Source organism: Camelina sativa, chromosome 11 (assembly GCF_030686135.1).
Source record: "Camelina sativa cultivar CO46 ecotype springtype chromosome 11, ASM3068613v1".
NCBI lineage: Eukaryota > Viridiplantae > Streptophyta > Magnoliopsida > Brassicales > Brassicaceae > Camelina > Camelina sativa.
In genome coordinates, this window is record NC_141890.1 from 44753294 (window position 1) to 44778921 (window position 25628).

General features: G+C 32.4%; 8 protein-coding genes across 8 annotated transcripts; 4 read left to right on the forward strand and 4 right to left on the reverse strand.

Annotated features, from left to right (window-relative positions):
• Positions 1-17: 17 nt before the first annotated feature.
• LOC104726047 (adenylyltransferase and sulfurtransferase MOCS3) lies at positions 18-3012 on the reverse strand. The gene is made up of 11 exons (XM_010444819.3): positions 2616-3012; positions 2245-2337; positions 2046-2101; positions 1842-1906; positions 1685-1759; positions 1501-1579; positions 1311-1349; positions 1107-1215; positions 899-1017; positions 697-813; positions 18-599 (listed from the first exon to the last, which is right to left on the reverse strand). Exons 1-11 carry the CDS (start codon positions 2866-2868, stop codon positions 210-212), a joined length of 1395 nt encoding a protein of 464 aa, XP_010443121.1. The 5' UTR covers positions 2869-3012; the 3' UTR covers positions 18-209.
• Positions 3013-5184: 2172 nt separating this feature from the next.
• On the forward strand, positions 5185-8369 carry LOC104726048 (protein NRT1/ PTR FAMILY 2.13-like). The gene is made up of 3 exons (XM_010444820.3): positions 5185-5778; positions 6591-7156; positions 7255-8369. The coding sequence occupies exons 1-3, from the start codon at positions 5647-5649 to the stop codon at positions 8144-8146; spliced, it is 1590 nt and encodes a 529-aa protein (XP_010443122.2). The 5' UTR covers positions 5185-5646; the 3' UTR covers positions 8147-8369.
• Positions 8370-10889: 2520 nt separating this feature from the next.
• On the forward strand, positions 10890-11559 carry LOC109127602 (putative defensin-like protein 84). The gene is made up of 2 exons (XM_019232561.2): positions 10890-11067; positions 11266-11559. The coding sequence occupies exons 1-2, from the start codon at positions 10998-11000 to the stop codon at positions 11463-11465; spliced, it is 270 nt and encodes an 89-aa protein (XP_019088106.2). The 5' UTR covers positions 10890-10997; the 3' UTR covers positions 11466-11559.
• Positions 11560-15263: 3704 nt separating this feature from the next.
• Positions 15264-15976, forward strand: LOC104726049 (uncharacterized). Its single transcript, XM_010444821.3, has 2 exons — positions 15264-15382; positions 15469-15976. The coding sequence occupies exons 1-2, from the start codon at positions 15305-15307 to the stop codon at positions 15724-15726; spliced, it is 336 nt and encodes a 111-aa protein (XP_010443123.1). The 5' UTR covers positions 15264-15304; the 3' UTR covers positions 15727-15976.
• A 2532-nt stretch (positions 15977-18508) lies between these two features.
• LOC104726050 (uncharacterized) lies at positions 18509-19689 on the forward strand. The gene is made up of 3 exons (XM_010444822.3): positions 18509-18646; positions 18986-19221; positions 19307-19689. The coding sequence occupies exons 2-3, from the start codon at positions 19030-19032 to the stop codon at positions 19442-19444; spliced, it is 330 nt and encodes a 109-aa protein (XP_010443124.1). The 5' UTR covers positions 18509-18646; positions 18986-19029; the 3' UTR covers positions 19445-19689.
• Positions 19690-19833: 144 nt separating this feature from the next.
• On the reverse strand, positions 19834-21295 carry LOC104726051 (putative F-box protein At5g55150). The gene has a single exon (XM_010444823.2). The coding sequence runs from the start codon at positions 21158-21160 to the stop codon at positions 20027-20029; it is 1134 nt and encodes a 377-aa protein (XP_010443125.1). The 5' UTR covers positions 21161-21295; the 3' UTR covers positions 19834-20026.
• A 42-nt stretch (positions 21296-21337) lies between these two features.
• Positions 21338-22690, reverse strand: LOC104726054 (small ubiquitin-related modifier 2-like). Its single transcript, XM_010444825.2, has 3 exons — positions 22394-22690; positions 21692-21841; positions 21338-21596 (listed from the first exon to the last, which is right to left on the reverse strand). The coding sequence occupies exons 1-3, from the start codon at positions 22463-22465 to the stop codon at positions 21510-21512; spliced, it is 309 nt and encodes a 102-aa protein (XP_010443127.1). The 5' UTR covers positions 22466-22690; the 3' UTR covers positions 21338-21509.
• Positions 22691-23204: 514 nt separating this feature from the next.
• On the reverse strand, positions 23205-24040 carry LOC104726053 (small ubiquitin-related modifier 3). The gene is made up of 3 exons (XM_010444824.3): positions 23843-24040; positions 23530-23679; positions 23205-23435 (listed from the first exon to the last, which is right to left on the reverse strand). Exons 1-3 carry the CDS (start codon positions 23915-23917, stop codon positions 23325-23327), a joined length of 336 nt encoding a protein of 111 aa, XP_010443126.1. The 5' UTR covers positions 23918-24040; the 3' UTR covers positions 23205-23324.
• Positions 24041-25628: the final 1588 nt, after the last annotated feature.

The window sequence follows — 25628 nt, forward strand, 5'->3', positions numbered from 1 at the left end:
CATTGATATATCATCTATGAAGATTGAATCATTCACTCTTTGTTTCATATAATTGAATTAAACTGATACAACGCACATAACATCTTCAAACTCACTATGTTTTAAACATGGATTTTAGTATCATTACATGACATAACTAAACAATACATGCTTCTACTTCAGACATTTTAAGCTATGGATTTTATCAAGTTGGTGCAAAAAGTTTCCATCTAATAAGTGGGAAAGTTGGGGTTGACATCGGCTGCCCAAGCTTCCAGTCCTCCGATTATATCCTTAGCTGAACTGAAACCCGAATCACGAAGATACTGAACAGCTCTCTGTGAATCATTCCCGCGTCTGCAAACAACGTAGACACTAGGATTTGTGCAAGTTCCAGTGTTAACATGACCATCTTCCTTTTCTTTAAGAGCTGAAGTAAGCTCGTTTAACCGAGCCTCTAAGTTTGCAAGAGGGATGTTGAGTGATTCCGGGAGAGAGACAATCTTATAGTGATGAGAAGGTCGAACATCGAGAAGAATATGGCGTTCCTTCTTTTGAAGGATTTCTTTGAACTCCTTGCTGCTAATTCTTGATTCTGCAGGAAGCAGGTTCAACGGGCCCTGTGTTTCAAACCGATGCAGGTAAACTTTCTAAATGAGACTGTTGCTGAAGACAACTATCGGATTCGAGAAAATGAAAAAAAATGGAGAATAGTACCGCAAATAAAGGAAATTGGGTGAAGGCCTCATAGTCAAAATCTTTGAACTTTTGCTTGTCAAAAGATGAATTGTCTCCACAAACTGTGCACTGAGAGGACCTGCCTCTGATCTTGACCTAAGCAACAGTATTCAATCAGTTTATACAGATGGAAACTCAAGTGAGGGTAATGATCAACAGAAAGGGAATCAGTAAACTTTACAATGCGGATCCTTGCTGATAATGCATCAAAAAGAAGCATCCGTTCAGTGAGTGGGTCGCCTACCATGCTCGCGAGTTTAATTGTCTCTAACGCTTGTAAACAACCGATAACACCCGGAACTGAGAAAAAATAAAGTGGAAAAGATAATTCAAAAGATGAAGCAATTGGTTGAGATTTGCTTGCAATAGAAAAGAAAAAAAAACCGTACCTACTCCAAGAACTCCACTATCAGAACATCTTTGGCACGCTGTGGAAGGTGGAGGAGTGGGAAAAAGACACCGGTAGCACGGGCCTCCGTTGTGATTATAGACCGTAAGCTTGAATACAAAAAATTAAATAACAGTAAATGTTTAATGTATGGCTTAACATCTATAAGGAGAAACACAATAATGTTGATTGTCATATCACATACCTGCCCGTCCATCCCAAGTGCAGCACCTGACACCAAAGGCTGTATACAAAATACAAAGGTTCAGTCAATACTGGCATCTATATAACTGACAACGAATAAACATAGACATCATTATGGATGGTAGTTTGTAATTAAAGTACTCAGGTATCACCATAATTTTAGTATAGACAGAGTTCAGAAGATGACTCACCTTCCCTAACAGGACACAACAATCGCTGATCATGTAACGGCTTGGAGGATTATCGGTCGCATCTACTATGATATCATATCTAATTTAAGCAGTTAATGGAAACAATAGTCATTCAATGCTTTACTTTGATGACAATAATAGAGATGCAGAAAGATGACTTTTAACCAAACATATCTAAGGATACTGGCTGAGGATTTCCAAAGCATTGGATGTGCGAAGAGCTTCCACATATTCATCAATTTGGATCGTCGAATTTATTCTGAAAATAAAGGACAAATGAACTTTTTATTAGACTAAAAGAGAAGAGGTGTCCATAAATTTCTATAGGGAGTTTGACTTACGAGCGACAAGCAGCAGCAGCAGATTTCACTTTGGGATGACCAATGAATGCTTCTGTGTGTATAATCTGGATAATAAACAAATCAAAAGAGAGTTAAATCAGCCAAAAGTAGTATCTTTGGTTCAGCCCCCAACCACATACAGTATTAGATTTAGAGCCAAGAAAAAGAAAGAGTTGCCAAGAGCATATTTTTTCCAAGTCGTACCTGCCTATGCATATTGTTGAGCTCTACAACATCATGATCGATAATACCCAAACGACCTAAATGAACACAATCGAAGAGATGACCACAACATCATAATCAAAGGGAGAACCAATAGTTTCAAGAGAAAGAAAGATATACAGAGAGACTACTCCACTGATATATGTAAATAAATTTGGAGGTAAGAGTCTTGTAACCATACCAACACCACATGCTGCAAGATACAATAAGGCAGGTGAACCTAGTCCTCCAGCTCCAATAACTAATACCGAAGACTTCAAAAGATTTGACTGCCCTATAATCAAACACACACACATACACAAACATAGAACAGAACGGAAGAATCAATAACCAATCCAAGAATTCAAACAAATGCATTTTATACGAGTTCAGAGTAGCTACTAAACAAAAGCAATCAAATTTCTCAATACATCAGTAAACTTGACCCATGTAATCAAACCAATTCAAAAAGGATTACAAAAGAAACCCAATACAAAAAGTTTTCATCTTTCAGCTCCATCATCACTAGCACAGAATGATTCAATCAGAAACTAGAGTTTGTATTTTGAGTACCTTCAACAGCAAAAGAAGGAAGTAACAGTTGGCGACTATAACGGTAAATCTGATCCGGAGACAACCCGTGTTCAAGCTCCGGAGCCGTTGGATAACAGCAACCATTAGAAACGGCGTCGCACCGTTCAACCGCCGCCGTATCCTGGAGCTTTGCCTCGAGGGTCAATATACGTTGCTCTAGTTCGGCCTTCTTGAGCTTTAACTCTTCCAGTTCCCGGATAATTTCCGACGAATCTCCACCGTTCGACTCCATCACGGCAAGGCAATGTTACAGTTACAGACACCGATAGTACAAGAAGAACCCTAGAGGTTTGATTAGTTAAAAAAAAAGCATCAAACAGGACGATGTTTTAGTCAACGGACTATACGTTGACTGTTTTAAACCGGACTTAACCGCGAACCAAATTTGTTCTCCGGGTTAGCCAGTTGGGATTTAAGACAATCCATGAAGGCATGAACTATCTCAATTAAACAAAAAAAAAAACTAATTAGTTTCTTAAATTTAAAAGCACTAGGTTAGACCGGGACGATGCTGCAAAATATTATTCTATACATTTGATGTTAAAAATCTGACTTATATTTAAGTGGGATAGATTTAATCGTATAATTGGCTTAACTCTACTGTATGCTATTTTTTTTTCTCCAATTACTTGTTATAGAAGATATATTAGTGTAGTTTTATTTTGTGGTGTATCTTTTGTAGTTTACAAATCATCTAAGTTTATATAGTTTGTGTTGTTGTTAAGTTATTATTTGTTTTATTTCCTTTGGTAAATTACCTATTCTTTTTTATAACAAGTCCACATATGTCAAAGTGAATAGACATATTTTTACTTTAGTTTGGTTTTGTGTTATTATTTAAATATTATAATTATGTAGTTATGTTAAACTGTATACGACGTTTACAAAGATTATGTTAATTGTCAAAGTTATAGATGATTTAGTTTTTTTTTAATTTAAAACATTTGGTTTTCGATCTTAAATATTGTTTAATTTGTCATTGGTGTTCTTATATGTAAATCTTGAGAGACAAGAAACCTTTGTTATCACACGCCAAAATTTAAACACTGCAATCATTACTGTGAAAAGGAATCACATAGTAAATGCATGAACAATAAGATAGACATATGAGAATTTTTGTTTGATAATAACATAATTGATTTACTCTAGTTTATGTATGCTTCACAAAAATAGTTTATCCTCCAATCATGCTTGAGAGATTATTCTAGTTTGATTCATATCCTTTTTTTTGGTAAAATTTGGTTCATATCCCTTATATGTATAAGCTTTCTCACAAAAACTAAAAAATGTTGACATGTTGCACCCACAAACCTCGAGAAACAGTTTATTTATTTGTCTTCAGTTTTTAATAGTATTTCTATTTAAATACCATTGTATTTTTTTTTAAATGACATCCAAAATTTAATTCTTTTATTTTCTTTATAACTTAATTGTATCACTTACTTATATTTTCATAAAGTTAACTCTTGATTCATATAGTGAGATAATATAAAATTCATATTATAATAATTTTCATATGTCAAATCTTAATTATTATACAAAAATTTTATATATTCAAATAAAACTGAAAATATATACTACACAAATAAATTTTAGATCCCAAATAATAATTTTACCAGTAAATATTTTAGATTTTGTATATACAAATTACAATAAAATTATTTAATAATTATTTTACTCTGCGCATAGTGATTATTATGACACATGGTCATGGATATATTGGTCTTCTATTTGTATTTGTCTTATATTTTCTCTGACAATTTTTCTATTTCACAAAAGTTTAAAAATGTCTATTCTTCAAAATTTTAAACAAAAACTGCCTATTTCTCCAATTACTTTTAAAAAAGTGTCTAATACACTAATGGCTCTATTAAAAATATGGTCTAATTAATCCCAAAAACTAGTTCAAGAGATAAAAATTGCCACATCACATATATACTATTCAAGGAAACTAATCTCAACCAATGTGGTATATTCTAATAATATCTACCTTTCCTTATATATATTACTTCCACAAATAATTCACTGCACCCAAAAGAACTTCTAACAAAGAGAAAGTGTGTGTATATATGTTGTGCCCACTCTCTGCAATTATCAATCATTTCATGTGGTTACATCGATTGATTTCACAACATTAAATCCACCCCAAAATCGAAGTGAGTATATATATATATATATATATATATATATATATTCCGAGTGTAGAAACATCTTAGAGATGGTTTTGGAGGATAGAAAAGAAGACGGGTCTTCTTTGCCACAACCGTCCGGTAGTTTCTCCAAATCATCACCGTTGGAGTTGGATGTCATTGATCCGTCCAATCAGAAAAGTTCGCCGGGAACTGTTTTGGATGGCGAGAAGGTTGAGAAAAAGCCTGGAGGATGGAGAGCTTTTTCATTTTAGGTATTTTATTCGTATAAACATAATTTACGTTTTAGTTGACCAACTCCTTGACCTTTCCTCAATTTCCATAATTGGATACATATAGTTTCTAGAACCCAGTGAGTACTGTATATTATTGATGTAATAGGCCGTTTCATGATTGATTTTGCCTAAATCTTTTCAACCCGATCAGGAAAAGAAGGATTCTATCAAAAAAAAAATATATATTTTGTTCTTTTACGAAGCATCATTAATTTAAATCATATTTTTATTCTTGTAACCGTCGTCCAATTCGTTTGAATTGACACTCGTCCATCTGCTACTTTTATAACGGAAACGGGAGAAATTTGCATCTTTAAAAAAGTTTTAAGTGATATTTTATCTATATTTTTGTTTTGCATTTTTTTACTTAAAAATATTATTGGTTTCCTCTGATTAATCTTTAAATAAAGGATGACTATAAAACTTTTGATTGTTATTCACATAATTGCTGTATTAAATAAAAACATCATTCAATATGAAAAATATGGACGAATTTTTTATTTATAAGAAGTTCTAATAAAATGTGTCGAAACAGGTAATGAGACGCTTGAGAGACTGGGAACGATAGGGTTGTTGGCAAACTTTATGGTTTATCTAACCAAAGTGTTCCACTTAGAACAAGTCGACGCTGCAAATGTCATTAACATTTGGTATGGTTTCACTAATCTCACTCCTCTCGTCGGAGCGATGGCTTTCGCCTCATTCGCCACTCTACTCGTACGTATAAGATTTATCCCTTTGATTGATTGAACTTTAATCTAATGTGTGTCTACAGATGCACACTTACGTACGTAGTAATACTAACTTTATTGGCTCATAAATACATCAAATATGCAACTATTCGCGGCCTAGTGGTGCCAGCATGGGTCTAGTGCTTTAGCGTCTACTGTTCGAATAGTTGCGTCCAACCAAAAAAAAACATAACAACTCTAATTAGAAACTTATTGTATTAGAACATCTCCAGCATTAAGAGAAGGTATGAGGATCATAATCTATTAATATAATTATATCATACCAAATCAGTTATTTATTTAAATTAAAATTAAAAAATAATAATTTAACCATTTACATAGTGTCAAGTGGTGGATACGTTTCTTAAACGTTTTCAAAGGAGAATCCGTATCTAATTCTTTTTCAAATTATTCATTTTTTTTCTTCTTTAATATTTTGATACCCAACAAAATAGTACCGCTGGAGATGCTTATCACTCAATTTATGTGTTTTTTGTGTGTGTGGCGAAAATATTAGGTACTACGTCTTTTGTCAGTTCAGCTAATGAAAGTTACATTATCTTTTTAATCATATCAAGTCAAACCTAATAAAGACTATTGTAAAGTTTATGATAATTGTACTTGTTTGCATTTAATCACAACTTCAGTCTATCTCACATGCATGCAGTATTGTTTGCCTATTTCAAATATTAACTAATAAGTATCAACTTTAACTTCAAATTATATAATTACAATACTAACGAAGAATCGGTTTCAGAATGAATGATGACTAATTATAATGACATTGACAATATGCAGGGACTAATAACAATTACACTCACAGCATGGCTTCCTCAACTCCATCCAGCATCATGCAACAGCAAGGACCCACTCAGTTGCGCCGGTCCGAACAAGCTCCAGTTCGGAGTTTTGATATTGGGTCTCTGTTTCCTCTCCATAGGGAGTGGAGGGATACGACCTTGTAGCATCCCTTTTGGGGTTGATCAGTTTGACCAACGAACTGAGGAAGGGGTTAAAGGAGTGGCCAGTTTCTTCAACTGGTATTACATGACTTTTACTTTAGCACTGCTAATTACAAAGACCGTAGTTGTGTATATCCAGGACCAATTCAGTTGGATTATCGGATTTAGTATCCCTACTGGACTCATGGCTCTCGCGGTGGTTATGTTTTTTGCCGGGATGAAACGTTATATCTACGTTAAACCTGAAGGGAGTAAATTCTCTGGGATTGCTCAAGTTGTCGTGGCAGCTCGTAAGAAGCGAAAGCTGAAAGTTCCGGCAGAAGATGACGGCACTGTGACCTACTACGACCCATCCATCAAATCTAGCGTGTTATCCAAGTTACACCGCAGTAAGCAATTCAGGTACTTTATAATATGTATTTTTGTTTCCACTTATTTAATTCGAGAGCCGTCTTTGTTACTTGAGACGACACTGACTACATGATTTGTTTTCAAATTAGGTTTCTTGACAAAGCGGCCGTGGTATCAGAAGGCGACCTAACACCAGAGGGAGCTCCGGCAGACAAGTGGCGGTTATGTAGCGTCCAAGAAGTGGAAGAAGTGAAATGTTTGATCCGAATCGTTCCTGTTTGGTCGGCCGGAATAATCTCACTCGCGGCCATGACAACAGAAAGCACTTTCACTGTCTCTCAAGCTTTGAAAATGGATCGACACTTAGGTCCTAATTTCGAGATTCCGGCTGGTTCACTCTCTGTCATATCTCTACTCACAATCTGCGTCATTCTTCCCTTTTACGACCGTGTTTTTGTCCCGTTCATGAGGCGAATCACCGGCCATAAATCCGGAATCACACTCCTCCAACGTATAGGGACAGGTATCGTTTTCGCGATCTTTTCTACGATCGTTGCGGGTATCGTGGAGCGCATGAGACGCAGACGCTCCATCAGTGCTGGAGATCCAACAGGTATGACTCCAATGTCTGTGTTTTGGCTCTCTCCGCAGCTTATTCTGATGGGACTATGCGAAGCTTTTAATGCCATCGGACAATTAGAGTTCTTCAACAGTCAGTTCCCGGAGCACATGAGAAGCATTGCTAACTCTCTCTTCTTTTTATCCTTTGCTGGTTCGAGTTACCTTAGTAGTGTTCTGGTGACTATCGTTCATAAGTTCTCCGGAGGGCATGATCGTCCAGATTGGCTGAACAAGAATCTCAACGCGGGGAAATTGGATTACTTCTACTATCTGATTGCGGTTTTGGGTGTATTTAATCTGGTTTATTTCTGGTATTGTGCTCGTGGATACCGTTACAAGGTCGGTTTACCGATTGGAGATTTTGAGGAGGATAAGCGTTCCGATGTTGTTGAGATGACATCGACAAAACCGATCATGTAGGAACAATAATACCATCATTATCGGTCATACTGATACAAATGTCTTAAGAATAAATTAAGATTAAAATTTAAGACATCCCATAATTTGAAAATGTAAAATGTCTCTGCCTAGACATTATTTTTCCTATTCAAACATCTACAAACACTATTATATATTTCTTTTTTTTTTATTTTTCTTTATTTTTAAAGACATTTTCATGAAATGACCAATGGAGATGGGCTAAGAAGATGATCGATGTTGTTTGCAATGATTACTATGACAATGTATCAACAAGATTATATAAGTGTAACAAAATTCTACATTTTAGTAGTATAATATATATATATATATATATATGTGTGTGTGTGTAAATTACGCTCATCATGCTTCTTAAAATGGTTTTTGATCAGTTCGATTGATTCTTCCAAACTCATGAATAGTCTTTTCCTCTTCGTTTAACAGTGGAATTTCATCATCTTAATGATTTGACACATTTCTAGCGATAAACGTAAACCGATGAAAAAAATTGACACCTTTCTAGGAGATCACATAAAAGGTGCCTTCCTAAAAGTAAGCAAGTTTTAAAATCCGTACAAAACTTTAATATAAAAAGTAATTCGTGGTAAGTATAAGTTATAATTAAGTTTTTGTGTTTTTTTATTCTCTCAAAAAAATAAAGAAAAAGCACATGGTATTTTGACGTTTTTTTTTCGTCTATAGAATCAAATGAAAGATCCAATTTAAACAAACAAAAAAAAAAACACCAAAAACACTTAAACGCTTCACTCTTCACTTGATCATGAAACCAAGAAAGCAAGAAATATCCATGACAATTTCCACTTTAGGCACCTGAAGGATCACTAAAGCCTCAATCGACCAGAGGATACAACACAAAAAGATGGTAGATTTCAGTTTTATTTCTCACTTGGAGGACCTTTTTGGCTTCATGATCACAAAAAGTATGTGAGGTGTGAGGTGTCTTAAGTGTTTAGTTTTTTTTTGTTTAAACTGGACTTTTCATTTGATTCTATGAGATGACAAAAAAGAAATGTTAAACAAAATATTAAAAAAAAATTGAAAATCAGGTAATCTCATTACATTTATTATGATTTATATGGAAGAATACAGTTTTCAAATGGCAAATAAATAAGAAATAAACCTTTTGACTGAAATTATTATCTAATGGCAAATAAATAATAACTAAACCTGTTGACTAAAATTATTATCTAACCAAATAAACTATAAATATATTTTGTGTTATGAAAATCTCATTAAATAATATGGAAAATTTTGAATACATAGATTGATACATATATATATATATATATACATGTAAGTCTATATAAATGTACACACAAGACCACCACAAATCATTCTCTTTAAAAATTAATATATTACAAAGACAGAAGGTATATCGATTATAAATATTTATAATTGTTTTTAGTGAAATAGATACCTAGATATATGTTCCTCTTATACAAAATTTATTTTTTAAGAGTAATTTTGAATTTATTTTTTAATAGGTTTTGCTGTCTAGTGAGACTTAAAGATATACTAGGTAGTAGATCCACGCTTTACGCGGGATTAATTGTTATTTATTTTTCTGTTATTTTTATAAATGATTATCTTAAAGATAATATTTTAAAACCATTTAAGTGAATATCATGTAATGATTTGGATAATAAAAAATATGTGTGATAACAATAACCAATTGAATCATTTATATATTAATCTTTTATATATATTAATCTTACTGATGAAGATGTTATTAATATTAAATTGATTTTGTGATTTGCACAATTTAATAAAAATTGTTGGATCATCTTGATGGCAAATTAATGTAAATAATGTGGAAGGTAAGAATTAAAACTCAAATTAGCTTCCGAGCTCTATAATACTGACACATCAGTTTTTTTGGACAAAATGCTTCCCTATTAATATATAGAAGATTTTTTAAGAGTAATTTTGAATTTATTTTTTAATAGGTTTTGCTGTCTAGTGAGACTTAAAGATATACTAGGTAGTAGACCCACGCTTTACGCGGGATTAATTGTTATTTATTTTTCTGTTATTTTTATAAATGATTATCTTAAAGATAATATTTTAAAATCATTTAAGTGAACATCATGTAATGATTTGGATAATAAAAAATATGTGTGATAACAATAACCAATTGAATCATTCATATATTAATTTTTGATATATATATTAATCTTACTGATGAAGATGTTATTAATACTAAATTGATTTTGTGATTTGCACAATTTAATAAAAATTGTTAGATCATCTTGATGGCAAATTAATGTAAATAATGCGGAAGGTAGAATTAAAACTCAAATTAGCTTCAGAGCTCTATAATACTGACACATCAGCTTTTTGGCCAAAATGCTTCCCTATTAATATATAGGAGATAATTGTTATTTATTTTTTGTTATTTTTATAATTGATTATTTTAAGGATACTATTTTAAAATCATTTAAGTGAACATCATGTAATGATTTGGATAATAAAAAAATATGTGTGATAACAATAACCAATTGAATCATTTATATATTAATTTTATATATATACATATATATTAATCTTACTGATGAAGATGTTATTAATATTAAATTGATTTTGTAATTTTCACAATTTAATAAAAATTGTTGGATCATCTTGATGGCAAATTAATGTAAATAATGTGGAAAGTAAGAATTAAAACTCAAATTGGCTTTAAAGCTCTATAATACTGAATTAAAATTCAAATTAGCTTTAAAACTCTATAATACTAACACATCAGCTTTTTGACCAAAATGCTTTCCTATTAATATATATGGGATCGTAAGAAAAGAGCTATTGAATCTTCCACAAAAAAATAACTAATACCAAAATGTATTCATCCCACCGGTTACTTTCGCTGATGGTGTTTGCTCTTCTCATCATCATTCCTATGATTACTGGTAACACATTTATTTTTCATATATTGTTTTTTTTACAAAATTTGTTCTTAAAATAATCTCTAAAATTTGAGAATCTTTTATTGGTTGAGAGTAAATCACCAAAAGCAAAAACCAAATGTGTTAATGTTTACAATTTAAAATATTATAAATTGGCCCTTAAAAAAAAATTGTTGATGAATTTGTTTATGAACTATATAGGACAAGTAGTTAAATACGTTGATCTGGACCGATGTAAGTTGGGATGTAAAAGCACACCAGAGTGCAATCAAAAATGTAAGCTTAAAGGCGGAGGGCGTTGTCGACGATATATTAGCTATATACACTCAGGTCTCGAAGATTATTGTTGCTGCAATATTTCTTTTAATTCCCCCATGGCCCCATCTCTGGTCCGATCATGAATGACTGATCTCTTATTTTATGTGTACTCTCGATCGATTGTAAGAATTAAAAACATATAAATTCTAATATAGTAATTGACATTATCTCATCAAATTATTATTAACAAGAATCTATACAATATAAAATCCTGAAGAAAGTATCAAAACCAAACATTTAACAAAAAACATAAAAAAACACTATTAAATTCGAGAGTTTCCATGCATGAAAGACACTATGAACACTTACGTTCATACTTTTTCTCAAACTCTCCCGTAAGATGCCTCAAACTCTCAAGCTTGAAGGTTGGATGATCGACGTTTTTCTAGTTAGGTAAAGCCTGATCAAACAAATACATATCCAAAACACAGAATTTTACACAAAAATAAAATAAAATATTAAACGCATGAAAACCCTAGATCAAAGGGAAGATAATTTACCATCTTTTTATACGAGAGAGGGCAAAATAGTAGATGATTTTTTAGGTAGAGGTGTAAGATGGAGTGAGATATATCTTTGTATTAGCTATTTTTTTCTGGAAGATTCAATAGCTCTTTTCGGATTTGTTAATAAGGTTGACGCAAATTTGTAAAGTGCATAAAACTAAACGGGCCAATCATTTAAAATTAAACTAAATGGGCCAATCATTAAAAATTGGAGAATGAGACTTCACGGTTGGTATGCAAAATCTTTATCACTTGGTGGAAAAGAAGTCCTTCTGAAATCTATTGCTATGATCTTTCATGTGTTATGTGTATGCTATATCATGTTTTAGATTAACAAAAAAACTTTGTAGGAAGATTACAAGTGCCATGACAGAATTCTAGTGGAGTAATTGTGAGGGCAAAAAGAAAGTAGCTTGGGTCGCGTGGAAAAAACTGTGTCAACCAAAATCAGAAGACGGTATGCGTTTAAAAGATTTATGCGATTTTAATCAAGCCTAGTTAGCTAAACAGGTGTGGTGCATGCTTCACAACCCCGGATTGCTTGTGGCCCGACTCTATAAAAATCGATATTTCATCAAGAAGTCAATTCTGGATTGTGGTATTGGTAAAAGACCTACTGAGGACAGTTGGAAATGGGAGTGATACGAGTGTTTGGATAGATAAGTAGATCTTTGATGAGAGTCCAAGAGCTCCATATAGAATGCAAACATTCTTTGATGTGAATTTGCGGGCTGTAGATTTGATGAGTATGGAAGCTATCGGTGGAATGTTGACTAGGTCAATGACTATTCTCACCTTCTGATGCAAAACAAATTCTAGCTATTCCTACAGCCACAGATCTTGGTGATAGCTTTATCTGGTCTCACACCAAGTCGGGATCATATTCAGTGAAAAGTGGGTATCGGTTCGTGATGACACAATCAATGGCTTTTGATGAGCAACCTCCTACCATGGCAGTGACGAATGCTTTGAAAGCAAGGTAACCGTTCCAAAAAATAAAACTTTCTTATGGTGAATGCTATCTGGTGCATTAGTGGTGTCGGATCGCGTTGCCTCAAGGGGTGTATTGGTGGACCAAAATTGTTTATGTGGCTGCGGGATGAAAAAAAATTTCATACTTTGTTTTATTGTTCTATGGCTTGTCAAGCCTTTGAGGTGGCTAACGTTCCCGCACCTAGTAATGGTTTCTCTTCTACAGATGTTGGAAAGAATTGGGAACACCTAATGCTACTAATTCAGAATAATAATATACATGCTAAGATACACCTCGCTATTCCATGGTTATTGTGGGCATTTGGAAATTCAGAAACAATGTTGTTTTTCAGGGAAAGAGAGCTGATGTACAAGATGTGGTACTGAAATCTTTAAATGATTCAGCTTAATGGAAGGAGATTCAACTAAACGCTTCGTTGGAGATGATGTGGCAACGTAGAGACATATTGACAAAGAAAATGTGGCAGAAACCAGCAGTGGAGGTGGCTAAATGTAATATTGCTTCGTCATGGATTAACAGCTTGTCTATGCCTGGTGGAGCATGGATTGCAAGGGACGAAAACAAACAAGTTATGTTTCATGCTAGAGAAGCATTTACACAAGTAGATTCTCATATGAAGAGTGTTTTGCGATGTTTTTTATGGACATTGGAAGCTTTATGCAACCTACATATTGACAAGGCGGAGCTTGTAATGAACCATGCTGCAGCTATGGATGCTTTTAATAAATTCAAGGATTAGCTAAGGTATTTTGCTATCATGAGAGAGATTCATGCCAAACTTAATATTTTAGTCTCATGGGATTATCATTCAGTTGCAACATCAACAAATAAAATGGCTAATCCTATTGCGCAAAGTGTTAAATGAGATGGTAGGTTTCAATCCTATTCGGCACTTAGAGGCTTTCTTGGATTCATGATCAAGTGTGTTCTGAGGAGTAGAGTAGACAGATCTTTCCTTTCTTATCTTATTTTTGTTATTTTACTTGAAATAGTTTGCTCTTTTGGTTCTATTTTATTTAAAATTAAAAAAATTATTGACTAAAATGAAATAAACAAGATTCGGATGTTTTACTATGAAACAAAATCTTAAATGGCAATCAAATAAACTAATGAAACCATTGACTAAAATCATTATCTAAACAAATAAAATTAAACAAAAGAATATTTGTTAATTCGGTTACCCCATTAAATTGTTAGATATACCTTTTGACTAAAATTATATGGAGGAATATGTATTCAAATCCAAATACATAAACCTTTTGACTAAAATTATATGGAAGAATATGTATTCAAATCCAAATACATAAACCTTTTGACTAAAATTATTCTCTAATGGCAAATATAAAATAATTAAACCTTTTGACTAAAATTATAATCTAACCAAATAAACTATAAAAATATTTTGTGTTATTGAAATCTCATTAAATTATTTTTTTGGGTCAACATCTCATTAAAAAAAATGGAAGATTTTGAATACATAGATGAATATACGTATATATATATATACATATATATATATATATATCACAAATTGGCCCTTAAAAAAAAATTGTTGATGAATTTGTTTATGAACTATATAGGAGAAGTAGTTAACTTCGCTGATCCAGCCCGTTGTAAGTTAGGATGTAAAAGGATACCAGAGTGCCATCAACAATGTAGGCTTAAAGGCGGAGGGTGTTGTGAACAATTTATTGACTTTCTACACAATTCTACCGCAAATTATTGTTGTTGCGATCTTGCTTTTAATCATCTCATGAATAATTGATCTCTTATTTTATGTGCACTCTCTACCGATTGTAAGAATTAAACACATCTAAATTTTAATATAATAATTGACACTATCTCATCAAATTGTTAATAAGAAGAATCTATCGTATACAATAATAAAGAATAATCGTCATAGAATTGTTTAAGAAGTGCTTTGCTGTAGCAATGCAAAAATGTTTATCTTTTCTTTGAGTATATTTAAACATTAAAAAGGTATCCACACCAAACATATATTTAACAAGAAACAAAAAAAAAACACACTATAAAATTTAATATTTTCCATGCATGAAAGACAAGATCACATCACTCAACCGCATTAAAAAGTGCGTTTTCAAAATACTACAATGATTTTGTCAAATCTGTCACGAAAACTTATATGTATGTATGAAATTGTAAAGATGAAAAGAAGAAAAATATTCCTCTGTTGGAATTTAGCAATCCATGGCGTCACTAACACTTGGAAACACGTCATTTCATTCGGACTATACGACGCACATCACACACACGTGGCATCATAATCATAACTCCGTTGATGAGACATCAGAAGTCATAACTGATGAGGACAACCTTCATCTATATGGTTTAAAATCTAATATTCTAAAGTTTTAATTTTAATGTAAAAGGAGCCCTCTCTCTCTAAACTCTAAAGAAAATAATGTTGAGAAATTGTGTGAACCCAAAATCGATCTCCAAGCCTAATATAAAATCATGTATTTACTCTTTTTATCTTAAGGTATATTCTGATCCTCGTTTTCATGAATTAACTATACTACTATACATATATAGATTATATTGTGGAGGTGTTTTCTTTATATGTAGAGAGGAAGTGCGAGTGGAGGGAGGGAAGAAGGAAGAGCTCCTTCGACGGCGGAGGAGTTCACAAGGCAAGGTGTTGCTAGCCAAACAGTGGAGAAGGCTTACGACGGAGCTGCGGCGGCAGTAAACGTCTCCGGTGATTCTGATGAGGCGAAGGTGAAGAAGGTGAGAAAGGCGTTTCAAGAGAAGAAAGACAATTACAAGAAGGGAAATGATGATGATAACGATGGTTTGCCTATCAATACGGCTAAGGGAATATAAAAGCATATACTATACCTTTTTTATAACGTTAATATCGTATATTAGATAATTAGAACATTAACATATTTGCATGTATATATGTGTAATATTGTAGTGTAATCTGTAGTGTGTATATAGAAGAATGTTGCGTTTCTTTTTTACTAAATAATATCCCGTGCATTTGCACCGGATATTGTATAATAGAATGTATTAATTAATTTAAATTTATTTAATAATTATATAAAAATTTAACAAATTAATTTAAATATCATTAATATTTTTGACATTTTTATTTATTCAAATTATACAATATTAAAATATATAACTTATTTAAATATAATTATACATATATTATACATATTTCTTAAAATTATTTATTTTTTATTGTTCAACTTTGATAATAATTTTCATTAGTATTTTTAAGCATTTGAGGTAATAAAATATTATTAATAATAAAAACGAAATTTTACTATATGACTTAAATATATAATTTAAGTTTTTTATATAAACTAACAGATAACTTAAAATATTTAATAATTAAAAGCTAAACTATTTTAAAAGTAAAAAATACATATTTTCCTATAAAATTATATGAAGTGTATTCAAAATTTTAAAATAAGATAATTTTTTTTTTATATATTCCCTTTAAGAATCTTAAATTAAGATATATTGCTAGGTTTAGTTATAAATTTTAATTGTTGTAATTAAAAGCTAGATAGAAAATAAAAAATCAATTTATTTTTTATATAGAAAAATATTTCTATTTGAATTAAATAAAAAAATAGTGAATTTTTATATCATTATATGTAGAATCACAAACTTAATATAATGATTATTATTCAAATATAAATGTATTACAATTTTGTTGGATGTAAGTGAGAGTTAAGAAAACTTGATTTGATAATTATATTACAATTTTTTTATATTCCCCTTAATTTAAGTTATATTGCTAGGCTTAGTTTCAATTTTTCATCCTTGTAGTAAAAGGTAGAAAGAATTGCTTTTTTATATAGCAAAATCTTTAAAGTGCATATTTGAATTAAATTTCAAAATTATGAATTTTTTATAATTATATGTTGAATCACATACGAAATATAATGATGAGTATTCTAAAATATATATATATATATATATATATATATATATATATATATATATATATTACAATTTTGTTGGAGGTAAGAGAGAGCTAAAAAAAAATTGATTTGAGAATTATATTACAAAAATTTCCTTCATGAGAACATTTCAATTTTTAAGAATAAAATAAATATACATGAATTTGTAAGAACTAATCAAACATCTAAAATAAAGACTTAAAATGTTTTATTTAGCTTGAATCTCTTATTATGAGATGGTTATAACCAAAATATTATTATGGTCATCAAAAATTTATTATACATATAAGAATACATATGTATTCTAAATCAAAATAATATAAGAAAACAAAGAAGAAAATGAAAAGTATATAAAACAAAGAAACAATAAAATTCAAAACAATGTAAAATATATAGTAAACAAAAAATATAATCAAACTCTTATTTGGCTATGCAAGAACATTCTAAAAACAAAGAAAATATTTAGGATTTGGGATATGGTGGAGGAAGATGTGAGAATAGTTATTTATAGGATAAAAAGTGATGGAAGTTACATTTCTAAAATAATTAAATTAGAGAAGTTACAATTATAATTAATAGAGTGTTTAAATGAAAATGAATGGAGGAGAAAAAGTCAATTCACAATTTATGTAATTTCAGTTATAATTTAGTAGTAAAAAATGAATATTAAAGTATGCATTAATTTATATAATAAAATGTGTTGTTTAATTAAAAATAAATATTAAATTTTTAAAATTAAATGTCAAATGGACTAATAAAATGAATAGGAATATCTAATTCTCAAATAAACTTGACTTTTTTTTTGTTAAAACCAACATATGTGCATTTAAATTTAACTATGGAAATTAAAAAAATTAAATATGAATAGATTAGAAAAGCAAGAAATATAAAAGAAACATTTTATTTTTTATTTAAATAAAATTAAAATTGTAAACCATGTTAAATATATATAATACTTTCTAAATTAAAATATATAATCAAACTCTTACAAAACATATGAGATATAACAACATTTGATATTGGTGGGAGAGGAGGAGATTTTATTTTCAGTTATAATTTTATTTTAATGTGTGAGTTAAATGTATTGTATTAATTGGTCTTAAATATTGTTTAAAACAATCAAAAATTAGAAAGTTAATAATAAAATTAGAAAACATTAAATAAAAATCAGCCACTAAGGAGAGACCAAAACCTTATTTTTATGTATATGATGATTTTTGTTGTTGACTAATAGTATCTGCATGTTTAGCTAAATTTTACTTTGATCAATTTATTAATAATAGTCCATCATTATTCGTTAGTATACTATTGAACATTGATCAACCCCAATACTTAAAAAGCAACCGAACTTTATTGAAATATATCATACGAATAAATTATGTTAATTTTGCTTGTCGACAAAAACAAAATTATGTTAATTTTGCAAGATTTTTTTATTTTTTATTTTTTTTGCTGCAACTCTATTTATTTGTATACATAGTATTTGATACGCACGGAATTATTATTATTTGTGATCAAATAATATATAACTAATTATTAATGTTAAATTAACACTAGTGATGGAAATTTGTGGTTAAAACTTAAAACATTTAACACCTAAACATTTGTCTATGTCATTAATGGGCCAAATAAAGCCCAAACTAAGAAGCGATATCAGAAAAAAAAAAAAAAAGAAAACGCTGTCGTTTAGCCATTGTTATGCCAAAAAAGCCTAAAAACCCTTTGGGCAAAACGCGAAAATCACAAAGATTTTTCCGAGCTTTGTTCGCCGTCTTCTGAGTGGTACTCCTCGGACGATCATTTTCACCGGACTTGTCGTTCCAAAGGTACTCGAGAAACCTTCCATTTTCGATTTCAAATTCCCAATTCTCTGATTGCCTCATTTTATATCTCGCGTAATGCAACTCCTTCTCCTCTCCTGAAAATGATCGATCTGATTAGGCTTGATGATTCATTATCTGTATCCTTGATTTTGATTCCAGGATTCATCTTAGTAATCGCGTGTTTTTATGTGTTTATAGTGATTGGTTTTGATCTACATCTTTAAGATTTCTTCAATTTTGTACTCTCAAGACTAGAGTTATGATTTTGCTAATGTGTGTTTGATGTATCTTTTGCTGTAATGTTTGTGATTGTGATTATGAGTTTTGCTATGGTTTTTACAGAGTCTTTGAGTGATTAAGGAGAGAACAAAAAAAAGAAAAGAAGGATGAGTGGTTTTAGAGCTTTTAAAGCACAAGTGCCCGTTGAATGGAGCCAGAGCTTATACATTACTCTAGTGAGAGGTCTCCCTGGAACTAGGAAGCTCCACAGGCGAACACTTGAAGCTATGGGACTTCGTAGATGCCATCGTACTGTTTTGCACTCAAACACTTCTTCCATTAGGGGAATGATTCAACAGGTTCTCTTTTTTTTCTATTGGTTTTATCAATTCTCATTTGTCATGTTCCTCTTGTGAAGATAAATGGTTTGATTTCTCTATGCAGGTTAAGAGGATGGTTGTTGTTGAAACAGAAGAGATGTACAACGCTCGTAAAGAAGCAGAAGCCAAGCACAAAGCTTTGCGCCCGCCTCTTGTTGTTAGTCATTCCAGCCCTGCAACTGATTCATCCAGCATGTCTTGAGACTACTTTTTACAAGAATGGTGAGTTCTGCTACGATCACTTGGATGATTTTGTAGGGCGCCTTTAAAGTTTAAGATCTCGGTTTAGATGTCCAGAAGGAATTCATAAAGAAACTAGTCCTAGACGCTTGATAAGAAATATTGGTATCATCAGTGTATTTGGTGCCTCTTATGTTTTTGTATACACTGGATCCTTGTGTATGTTTTCTCTCGTTTTCTGCTATATCAAATCTATTGGTTTGGTTATATTTTTGTGGCTAGTGTTTAAAGATCTGGAAGGGGGAGTTCAATCTGATTTTAGTACCAGATTGGTTAGTAAAAATGGTGATTAGGTGAACATAATAGGGTTTTGCAGTCTCGATGAACGAGTTTTTGGCTTCGTTGAAAGTATTGAGAGAGAAAGGTAGATGCTGAAATATTCATTACTTAATACTTGTTACAAAAAAATATAGAACTCTCGATAAATCTCTTATGACAAATGTATTGTATCAAGAACCAAAATTTGAAATACATATCAAATACAGAAAACCTTTTTTTTTATGTACTATACAAACTATCCTAAAGTTTCATCATCATAACTCATTCATCCTTGAAGAAAATCTGTAGGTGTGAGCCAAAACATCTGACAATTCCAAGATCTTGGCTTGTATATTTCTACGTTTTTCTTACTTTCCCATTCAAAAACGCTCAGATTCTGAGGCCCTGATCCTCCTCTACTTGGATCGTCGCCATCAATGAAATAAACTGAGTTGTCTTTGATAAATCCTCTATATCCGTTTACACCTGCTGAAACCGCTTTACATCTACCTTGAGTGCTCAAGAACAAAGCTCTTCCTCTCAAGCTTATCACCTTTGTCCATTCGTTAGTCTTGGAACTGAATTCGTAAATCTCGAAATAGGTTGTGAAATCACAGTCGTCGTTAAGCTCTAGCTTCTTAAGAACCACCCACAGTCCGTTGTAACCCAACTCTGCAAAGTATTTCCTGCAAGTGTCGTACCGAAACGGCGAGGCGCTGCGAAAAGGAATAGCTTTTGGATTTGGATTGTTAGGACTAAGCTCACAGTGATATATCTCTCCGCACCTATCGATAGCGAAGAACAGGCCGTTGCAGAACACAATGTCATCGACAGAAGAGGTAACAGATTCCAAATCTGTCCACTGTTTATCTCCGCGTCTGCAGAATGCTAGCTTCCTATCATTGTTGTAGATTACAAGCACAGCCCAATCAGCTTCTAATGAACTTGTTGAAGAGACTGCTTTCTTTACAAAGTGCTTAAGAGCTTCAGAGTCTGGAAAGGTTGCTTGGGACTGAAGCAACTGCTGAACATCCACGAAAGATATCAAAGGTGGCAGAGAAGTAACGCTGTTGGTAAATGGTTTTCTTAAATGAACCTCAAACGGGTAAGAAGCATTGACCGTCAACAAAAACCCTTGCGTGCCGCCACAAACCCATGTTTGTTTATTCTCTGAGAATCCAAAATATCCCGGTGACAAAACCCCAAACTGGTCGGAGAATAAAATATCTTCATCGGAAGAGACATGAGAAACAAAGAGAAAAGAATCAAACTTGCGACTGTACACGGCAGAAGAAGAATCTCTCCAAGTAGAACAGACGGTGGCACAGGTTTGAAAGTCTCTGGCATAGTTTAGGCTGTGGAATACAGCGTCTAGAAGCTCCGGTAAAAACTCCGACCACGACAAAGATGATACAGCCATGATTATATTAGGGTACGGAGAAAAAAAAACCGGAGCTTGTCAAATAATGAAACAGAAGCGTTTCTTATATACTTGTTAGAAGCTTGGAAACCACGCAAACGTGGGGATCAAGTTTGACCAACACCTTTGTCGGCTACTTGCGTTAAGTTTAGGTCAAACCGCCACAAAAAAAATCCATAGACAAGCCCATTAATATTTTAAGATCCAATAAGTTCATGATTCACATAAGACTTTGACCGATAAAGAAAGTTTCTGGTCAAAGTGAAACAAAGCCTGCCAAATTTAATCAAAATCCGATTCAAGAAAACCATTAATATCACACAATCTTATGGAAACCCATAAAAGACCACTAAAAGCAGAATAGACTCAGGTCGTTTGCACCACCGCCGGTCTGATGAAGCATTGCATCAATCTCATCTCCATCTTCCATATCAAGCTGTAAGATCAGAAAATTCTCGGTTTAGGAAACTATACAATCCTGAAAAAAAACCGGAAAATGGTAAAAGGGGTACAGAGAGTGAGTGATTTGACCTCATCTGGAGTCTGCTCAGCACGAAGACGACGCCCATCAAACAAGAAAGCAATTGAGTTGAAATCCACAGATTGGCGATCACAGTAAGCGTTCATGAGCTTTTTGAGCTGAGTGCTTCTCTTGATCCTAAAGAAGACTTCATTACCATCCTAAGTAACACAAGATAAAACATCAATGATTAGTTACTTCAATAAGAGTATCCAAAATATTCTTAACTAACCAACAACCAACAACCAAAAAGGGCCTAACAATGATACTCAAATAAGAGTAACAAAGATCACAACAGCACAACTTCCATATCAACAACAATAGTCATAATTGGCTAAGCTTAGATACAACACAACAACAACTCACTCGTAGATAATCACACTATGTCTCTCTCACACACACCACACACATACATACAAGTCCTGTTCCAATTATGACAAAACACAACTCACAATTCTCAAATAAGTTTTGTTTTGCTTCAAAATTTCAATTGTTTAAGCCAATTAAAAGTCACGCTTACACAGTAATCACTACATATACAAACAAAACATACACAAGCTTACCCTGAGGATAACGCAGACAAACCTCAAACCCTAGAATTGAAAGCAATCAGAAGCTATAAAAACCCTAATCACACACAGAACCTATGGGCCAGAAAACGAATCGTCACAATAATGCAAGAAACAGAAAGCGAGAGAGAGAGAACACAAAACCTGTCCCTTGACTTTGAGATTGATGTGAGCTCCTTGGTCGGGCTTCTTGTCTTCTTCCGGAGTAGCAGACATCTTACCTCTTTATCGAATTATAAGGTTCGGCGATGGAAACAAAGAAAAAAAAACACTCCGATCTGCGATATAGACGAAGCCCTAAAGAGAGATTCGCGGGATTGCAGAATTGAGGGTTAGAGAGAAAGAGACTTCGGCAGAGAACAAAAAGACTGAAACCACTAGAGACTTTGGTCGCATCGGATTCTTGTAGTGTTTATCCTACGGTCCATAATCATTGATCCTCTATCATCCGACGGCTTGGAGAGAGCGTATAATCTTTAGTTTAAAACTCTGTCGTTTTAAATTCTCAGCATTCAGAATGGGCTTATGGGCTCGTTACTTATAGGTAAAGTTAGAACCCATTTGTGTGAAGAAATCTAAACTTTAAAATTGAATCCCAAAAAAAAACAAAAGAAAATCTAACTGTAGATGTGTGACTTCATCAACTCCTTAGATTTTCTTCTCTTTAGAGATAATTGTGCAACGGGTTAGAAAGAATCAATGAAACAACTACTCTTTACTAGAAACGTTTAAGCTTTGGGGAAATAAGAAAAGTTTAAGCTGTTGAGTACATAGTCCAGAAGCTCCGAACGTAATAAGAAAATAACGCCATTGTTGAGGTCATGTTCAGATTGATTAAACGGCTTAGCTTGAAAAAGAAGAAGAAAGCGTTCTTATGAAGCCAATTAGCCAAATGCCATATACTTAACTAAACTTGCTTTTAGTATAAAGGCTATAAGCTACTACTTCTTAAGTCTTCCATAACGAACGCATTAATATTATAGGATCCAATAACTTCCATGACATACATAGAAAAATGACCAGTAGGGTAAGTAGTTTCCTCAAAATATTACAAAGCCTGCCAAGTTATTCATAATTAAAGCCGATTATGATCGAAAACCATATAAGACCACTGACGTTGATCTGCTCGTAGACCACCACTCATCGTTCGGAAAGCGTCGATCTCATCTCCATCTTCCATATCAAGCTATGAAATTAGAGATTCTTGGCTTAGGAAATGATAATCTTTTTGAAAAACATATAAATTGTAAAAGGGAAAGGATAAAAAGAAAGTGATTTGCCTCATGTGGAGTGTCCTCACGACGGATACGAGTCCCATCAAACATGAAAGCGAATGCGTCCAGTTTCAAACCTCGGCGGTCGCAGTAAGCATACATGATTTTTCTCAGCGGAGTGCTTTTCTTGATTTTAAATAAGACTTCATCTCCATCCTGTGAGTATCACCAATCAAGAAAAAGAAATAAGATCTACGATTCCTACTACTTCAAATTATGATCACAGTTTGCAGAAGAGTGTTATCAAAGTTCTCGTATAAGAAACTGTCTAGTATCACCAACAACAAAACAAGGAGAAAGAGAACAGAGTTACAAAAACCTGGCTCTTGACTTTAAGAATGATTTGAGGTTTTTGGTCTTCGGGCTTCTTGTCTTCTTCTTGAGAACTAGACATCTTTCTTTTACCAGATTCTTCGTCCGGAGGAAGGCCTTAAGGGAGAGAGAATGAGGGGTTGACTTTTAAGAAAGAGTCTCGAGAGAGAATAAATAAAATGACTGGAAAGGAAAACCAGATCTTGGTCGTCTCGGATTCTTGTGGTGTTTATCGAACGGTTCATAATCACTGGTCGCTTATCATCAGACGGCTGGGAGAGCATAGAGTCCGTACTTTAAAAAATAGTGTTGTTTTAATCAACTAAATGACTAATCAAGCATTCGTAATGGGCTGATTTTAGATCAAATAAGGCTACTAAGCTCAGATGTCGTGGGCTTAGTTAGTTTATTTTACGTTAATTTTCTTATACATATAAATATTTTATGTACCTATAAAGTCTATAATAATCCAATAATGTAAAAATACCAGTTTTAAAAATATAAAATAAATAAATAAATTGCACATTTAAAAGTTTTAGAAACCCTTATCAAACATAATTTATGATATAGATATTATGTATATATATATATATATATAATTTTTGACGAATGCTGTCAAAAAAAGAAATAAATAACATTCGGATAGCTGATCTCTTCATTAATTGTATATTCTTTTATTGATTGATGCTCTAATGCATGCATGTTTATTTGTTAATTTTAAATAAGTATGTGTATACGTCGTAGTGTGTGAATGGGTTGATCTATATGTTTCGTGACGACTATTATTATTTCGGCCCGACATTATAATATATCTTTTTCAGTTGTACATTAGGATATATTAGGATTTGATCCTAACGTAAAGAACTAAAGATCAATGAGAAGGCTTAAACATTCCTATCTAAATCTCAACTTGGTGGACAGCATTCAAGCGACCTACCTCATTGAATTCTTTCTCTTGGTTGATAAGAAACTAATAATGAATGATGTTGCATACATACAAATATATTAGTTTACGTTCATATTTAGAATAGGGTCATACTAGTTACAAAATAAGTCAATCTGAAGGTGACACCTGTCTGACTCTGGATAATATAATGTTTTCAATTTTTATGGACTTCTCATTGTGTTTCATTTTCAATCCCTGTACCGACTTAATAAGGACTTACGAACCTAGACGAAACATACCGTCCGATGTCGACGAAATCACATAAATATTATATAATGTAAAGTTACTAATTATATTTGTCATGTATATGTAAACCAGCATGCAGTGATTATAATATCACCACCATTTAAGCAAGTTGATACAAACACAATAACATATCTTGGATTCATTATATATTGGTCTCAATCGCCGAAGGTCAATGTCTAAATTTGAGATTGTCGTAGTTACCCATTTGTATTGAGGTTTATGTCCAGAAATATTGTTATCAGTTTTATTTTAATTAGAAGGAGATATTAATATAGATAGCAAGAGAGTTCAATTTGTGTAGGACAACTAAAAACTCTATACAAATAGGTTTTTTTTTTGTCCATGGACGGAAACCTAATATCTGGAGTCTGGACCATTGAGATTATAGAATTGAAAAAAGGTGTTTGCTTAACTAACCTTACAAGTTTCGTATTTGCTCCACACACCATCTAAACGCGTTCAACTAGGCAGTAACCCAAGTTGCAAAGTCAAAATATTAGTTACAACTAACTTGTAAATAAAACCTATGTACTACAATCAAATAAATCTCGTCAATTTTTCAAGACATATCTGAAACACCCTTGTCAATATAATAACTCCA

Excerpts from the sequence above, each read along its gene's own strand:
- LOC104726047 (XM_010444819.3), bottom strand. The coding sequence starts at position 2,868 with ATGGAGTCGAACGGTGGAGATTCGTCGGAAATTATCCGGGAACTGGAA. Across the intron at positions 1,580-1,684 it reads GCTTTGGAAATCCTCAGCCA|ATATGATATCATAGTAGATG; the intron begins GTATCCTTAGAT and ends TGCTTAAATTAG. Across the intron at positions 600-696 it reads CCCAATTTCCTTTATTTGCG|GGCCCGTTGAACCTGCTTCC; the intron begins GTACTATTCTCC and ends TTTGAAACACAG.
- LOC104726049 (XM_010444821.3), top strand. The coding sequence starts at position 15,305 with ATGTTGAGAAATTGTGTGAACCCAAAATCGATCTCCAAGCCTAATATA. Across the intron at positions 15,383-15,468 it reads TTTACTCTTTTTATCTTAAG|AGAGGAAGTGCGAGTGGAGG; the intron begins GTATATTCTGAT and ends CTTTATATGTAG.
- LOC104726048 (XM_010444820.3), top strand. The coding sequence starts at position 5,647 with ATGGTTTATCTAACCAAAGTGTTCCACTTAGAACAAGTCGACGCTGCA. Across the intron at positions 5,779-6,590 it reads CCTCATTCGCCACTCTACTC|GGACTAATAACAATTACACT; the intron begins GTACGTATAAGA and ends GACAATATGCAG. Across the intron at positions 7,157-7,254 it reads CACCGCAGTAAGCAATTCAG|GTTTCTTGACAAAGCGGCCG; the intron begins GTACTTTATAAT and ends TTTTCAAATTAG.
- LOC104726051 (XM_010444823.2), bottom strand. The coding sequence starts at position 21,160 with ATGGCTGTATCATCTTTGTCGTGGTCGGAGTTTTTACCGGAGCTTCTA.
- LOC104726053 (XM_010444824.3), bottom strand. The coding sequence starts at position 23,917 with ATGTCTAGTTCTCAAGAAGAAGACAAGAAGCCCGAAGACCAAAAACCT. Across the intron at positions 23,680-23,842 it reads TTCTTAAAGTCAAGAGCCAG|GATGGAGATGAAGTCTTATT; the intron begins GTTTTTGTAACT and ends TGATACTCACAG. Across the intron at positions 23,436-23,529 it reads GTGAGGACACTCCACATGAG|CTTGATATGGAAGATGGAGA; the intron begins GCAAATCACTTT and ends CTAATTTCATAG.
- LOC104726050 (XM_010444822.3), top strand. The coding sequence starts at position 19,030 with ATGAGTGGTTTTAGAGCTTTTAAAGCACAAGTGCCCGTTGAATGGAGC. Across the intron at positions 19,222-19,306 it reads TTAGGGGAATGATTCAACAG|GTTAAGAGGATGGTTGTTGT; the intron begins GTTCTCTTTTTT and ends TTCTCTATGCAG.
- LOC104726054 (XM_010444825.2), bottom strand. The coding sequence starts at position 22,465 with ATGTCTGCTACTCCGGAAGAAGACAAGAAGCCCGACCAAGGAGCTCAC. Across the intron at positions 21,842-22,393 it reads ATCTCAAAGTCAAGGGACAG|GATGGTAATGAAGTCTTCTT; the intron begins GTTTTGTGTTCT and ends TGTGTTACTTAG. Across the intron at positions 21,597-21,691 it reads CTGAGCAGACTCCAGATGAG|CTTGATATGGAAGATGGAGA; the intron begins GTCAAATCACTC and ends CTGATCTTACAG.
- LOC109127602 (XM_019232561.2), top strand. The coding sequence starts at position 10,998 with ATGTATTCATCCCACCGGTTACTTTCGCTGATGGTGTTTGCTCTTCTC. Across the intron at positions 11,068-11,265 it reads CATCATTCCTATGATTACTG|GACAAGTAGTTAAATACGTT; the intron begins GTAACACATTTA and ends TGAACTATATAG.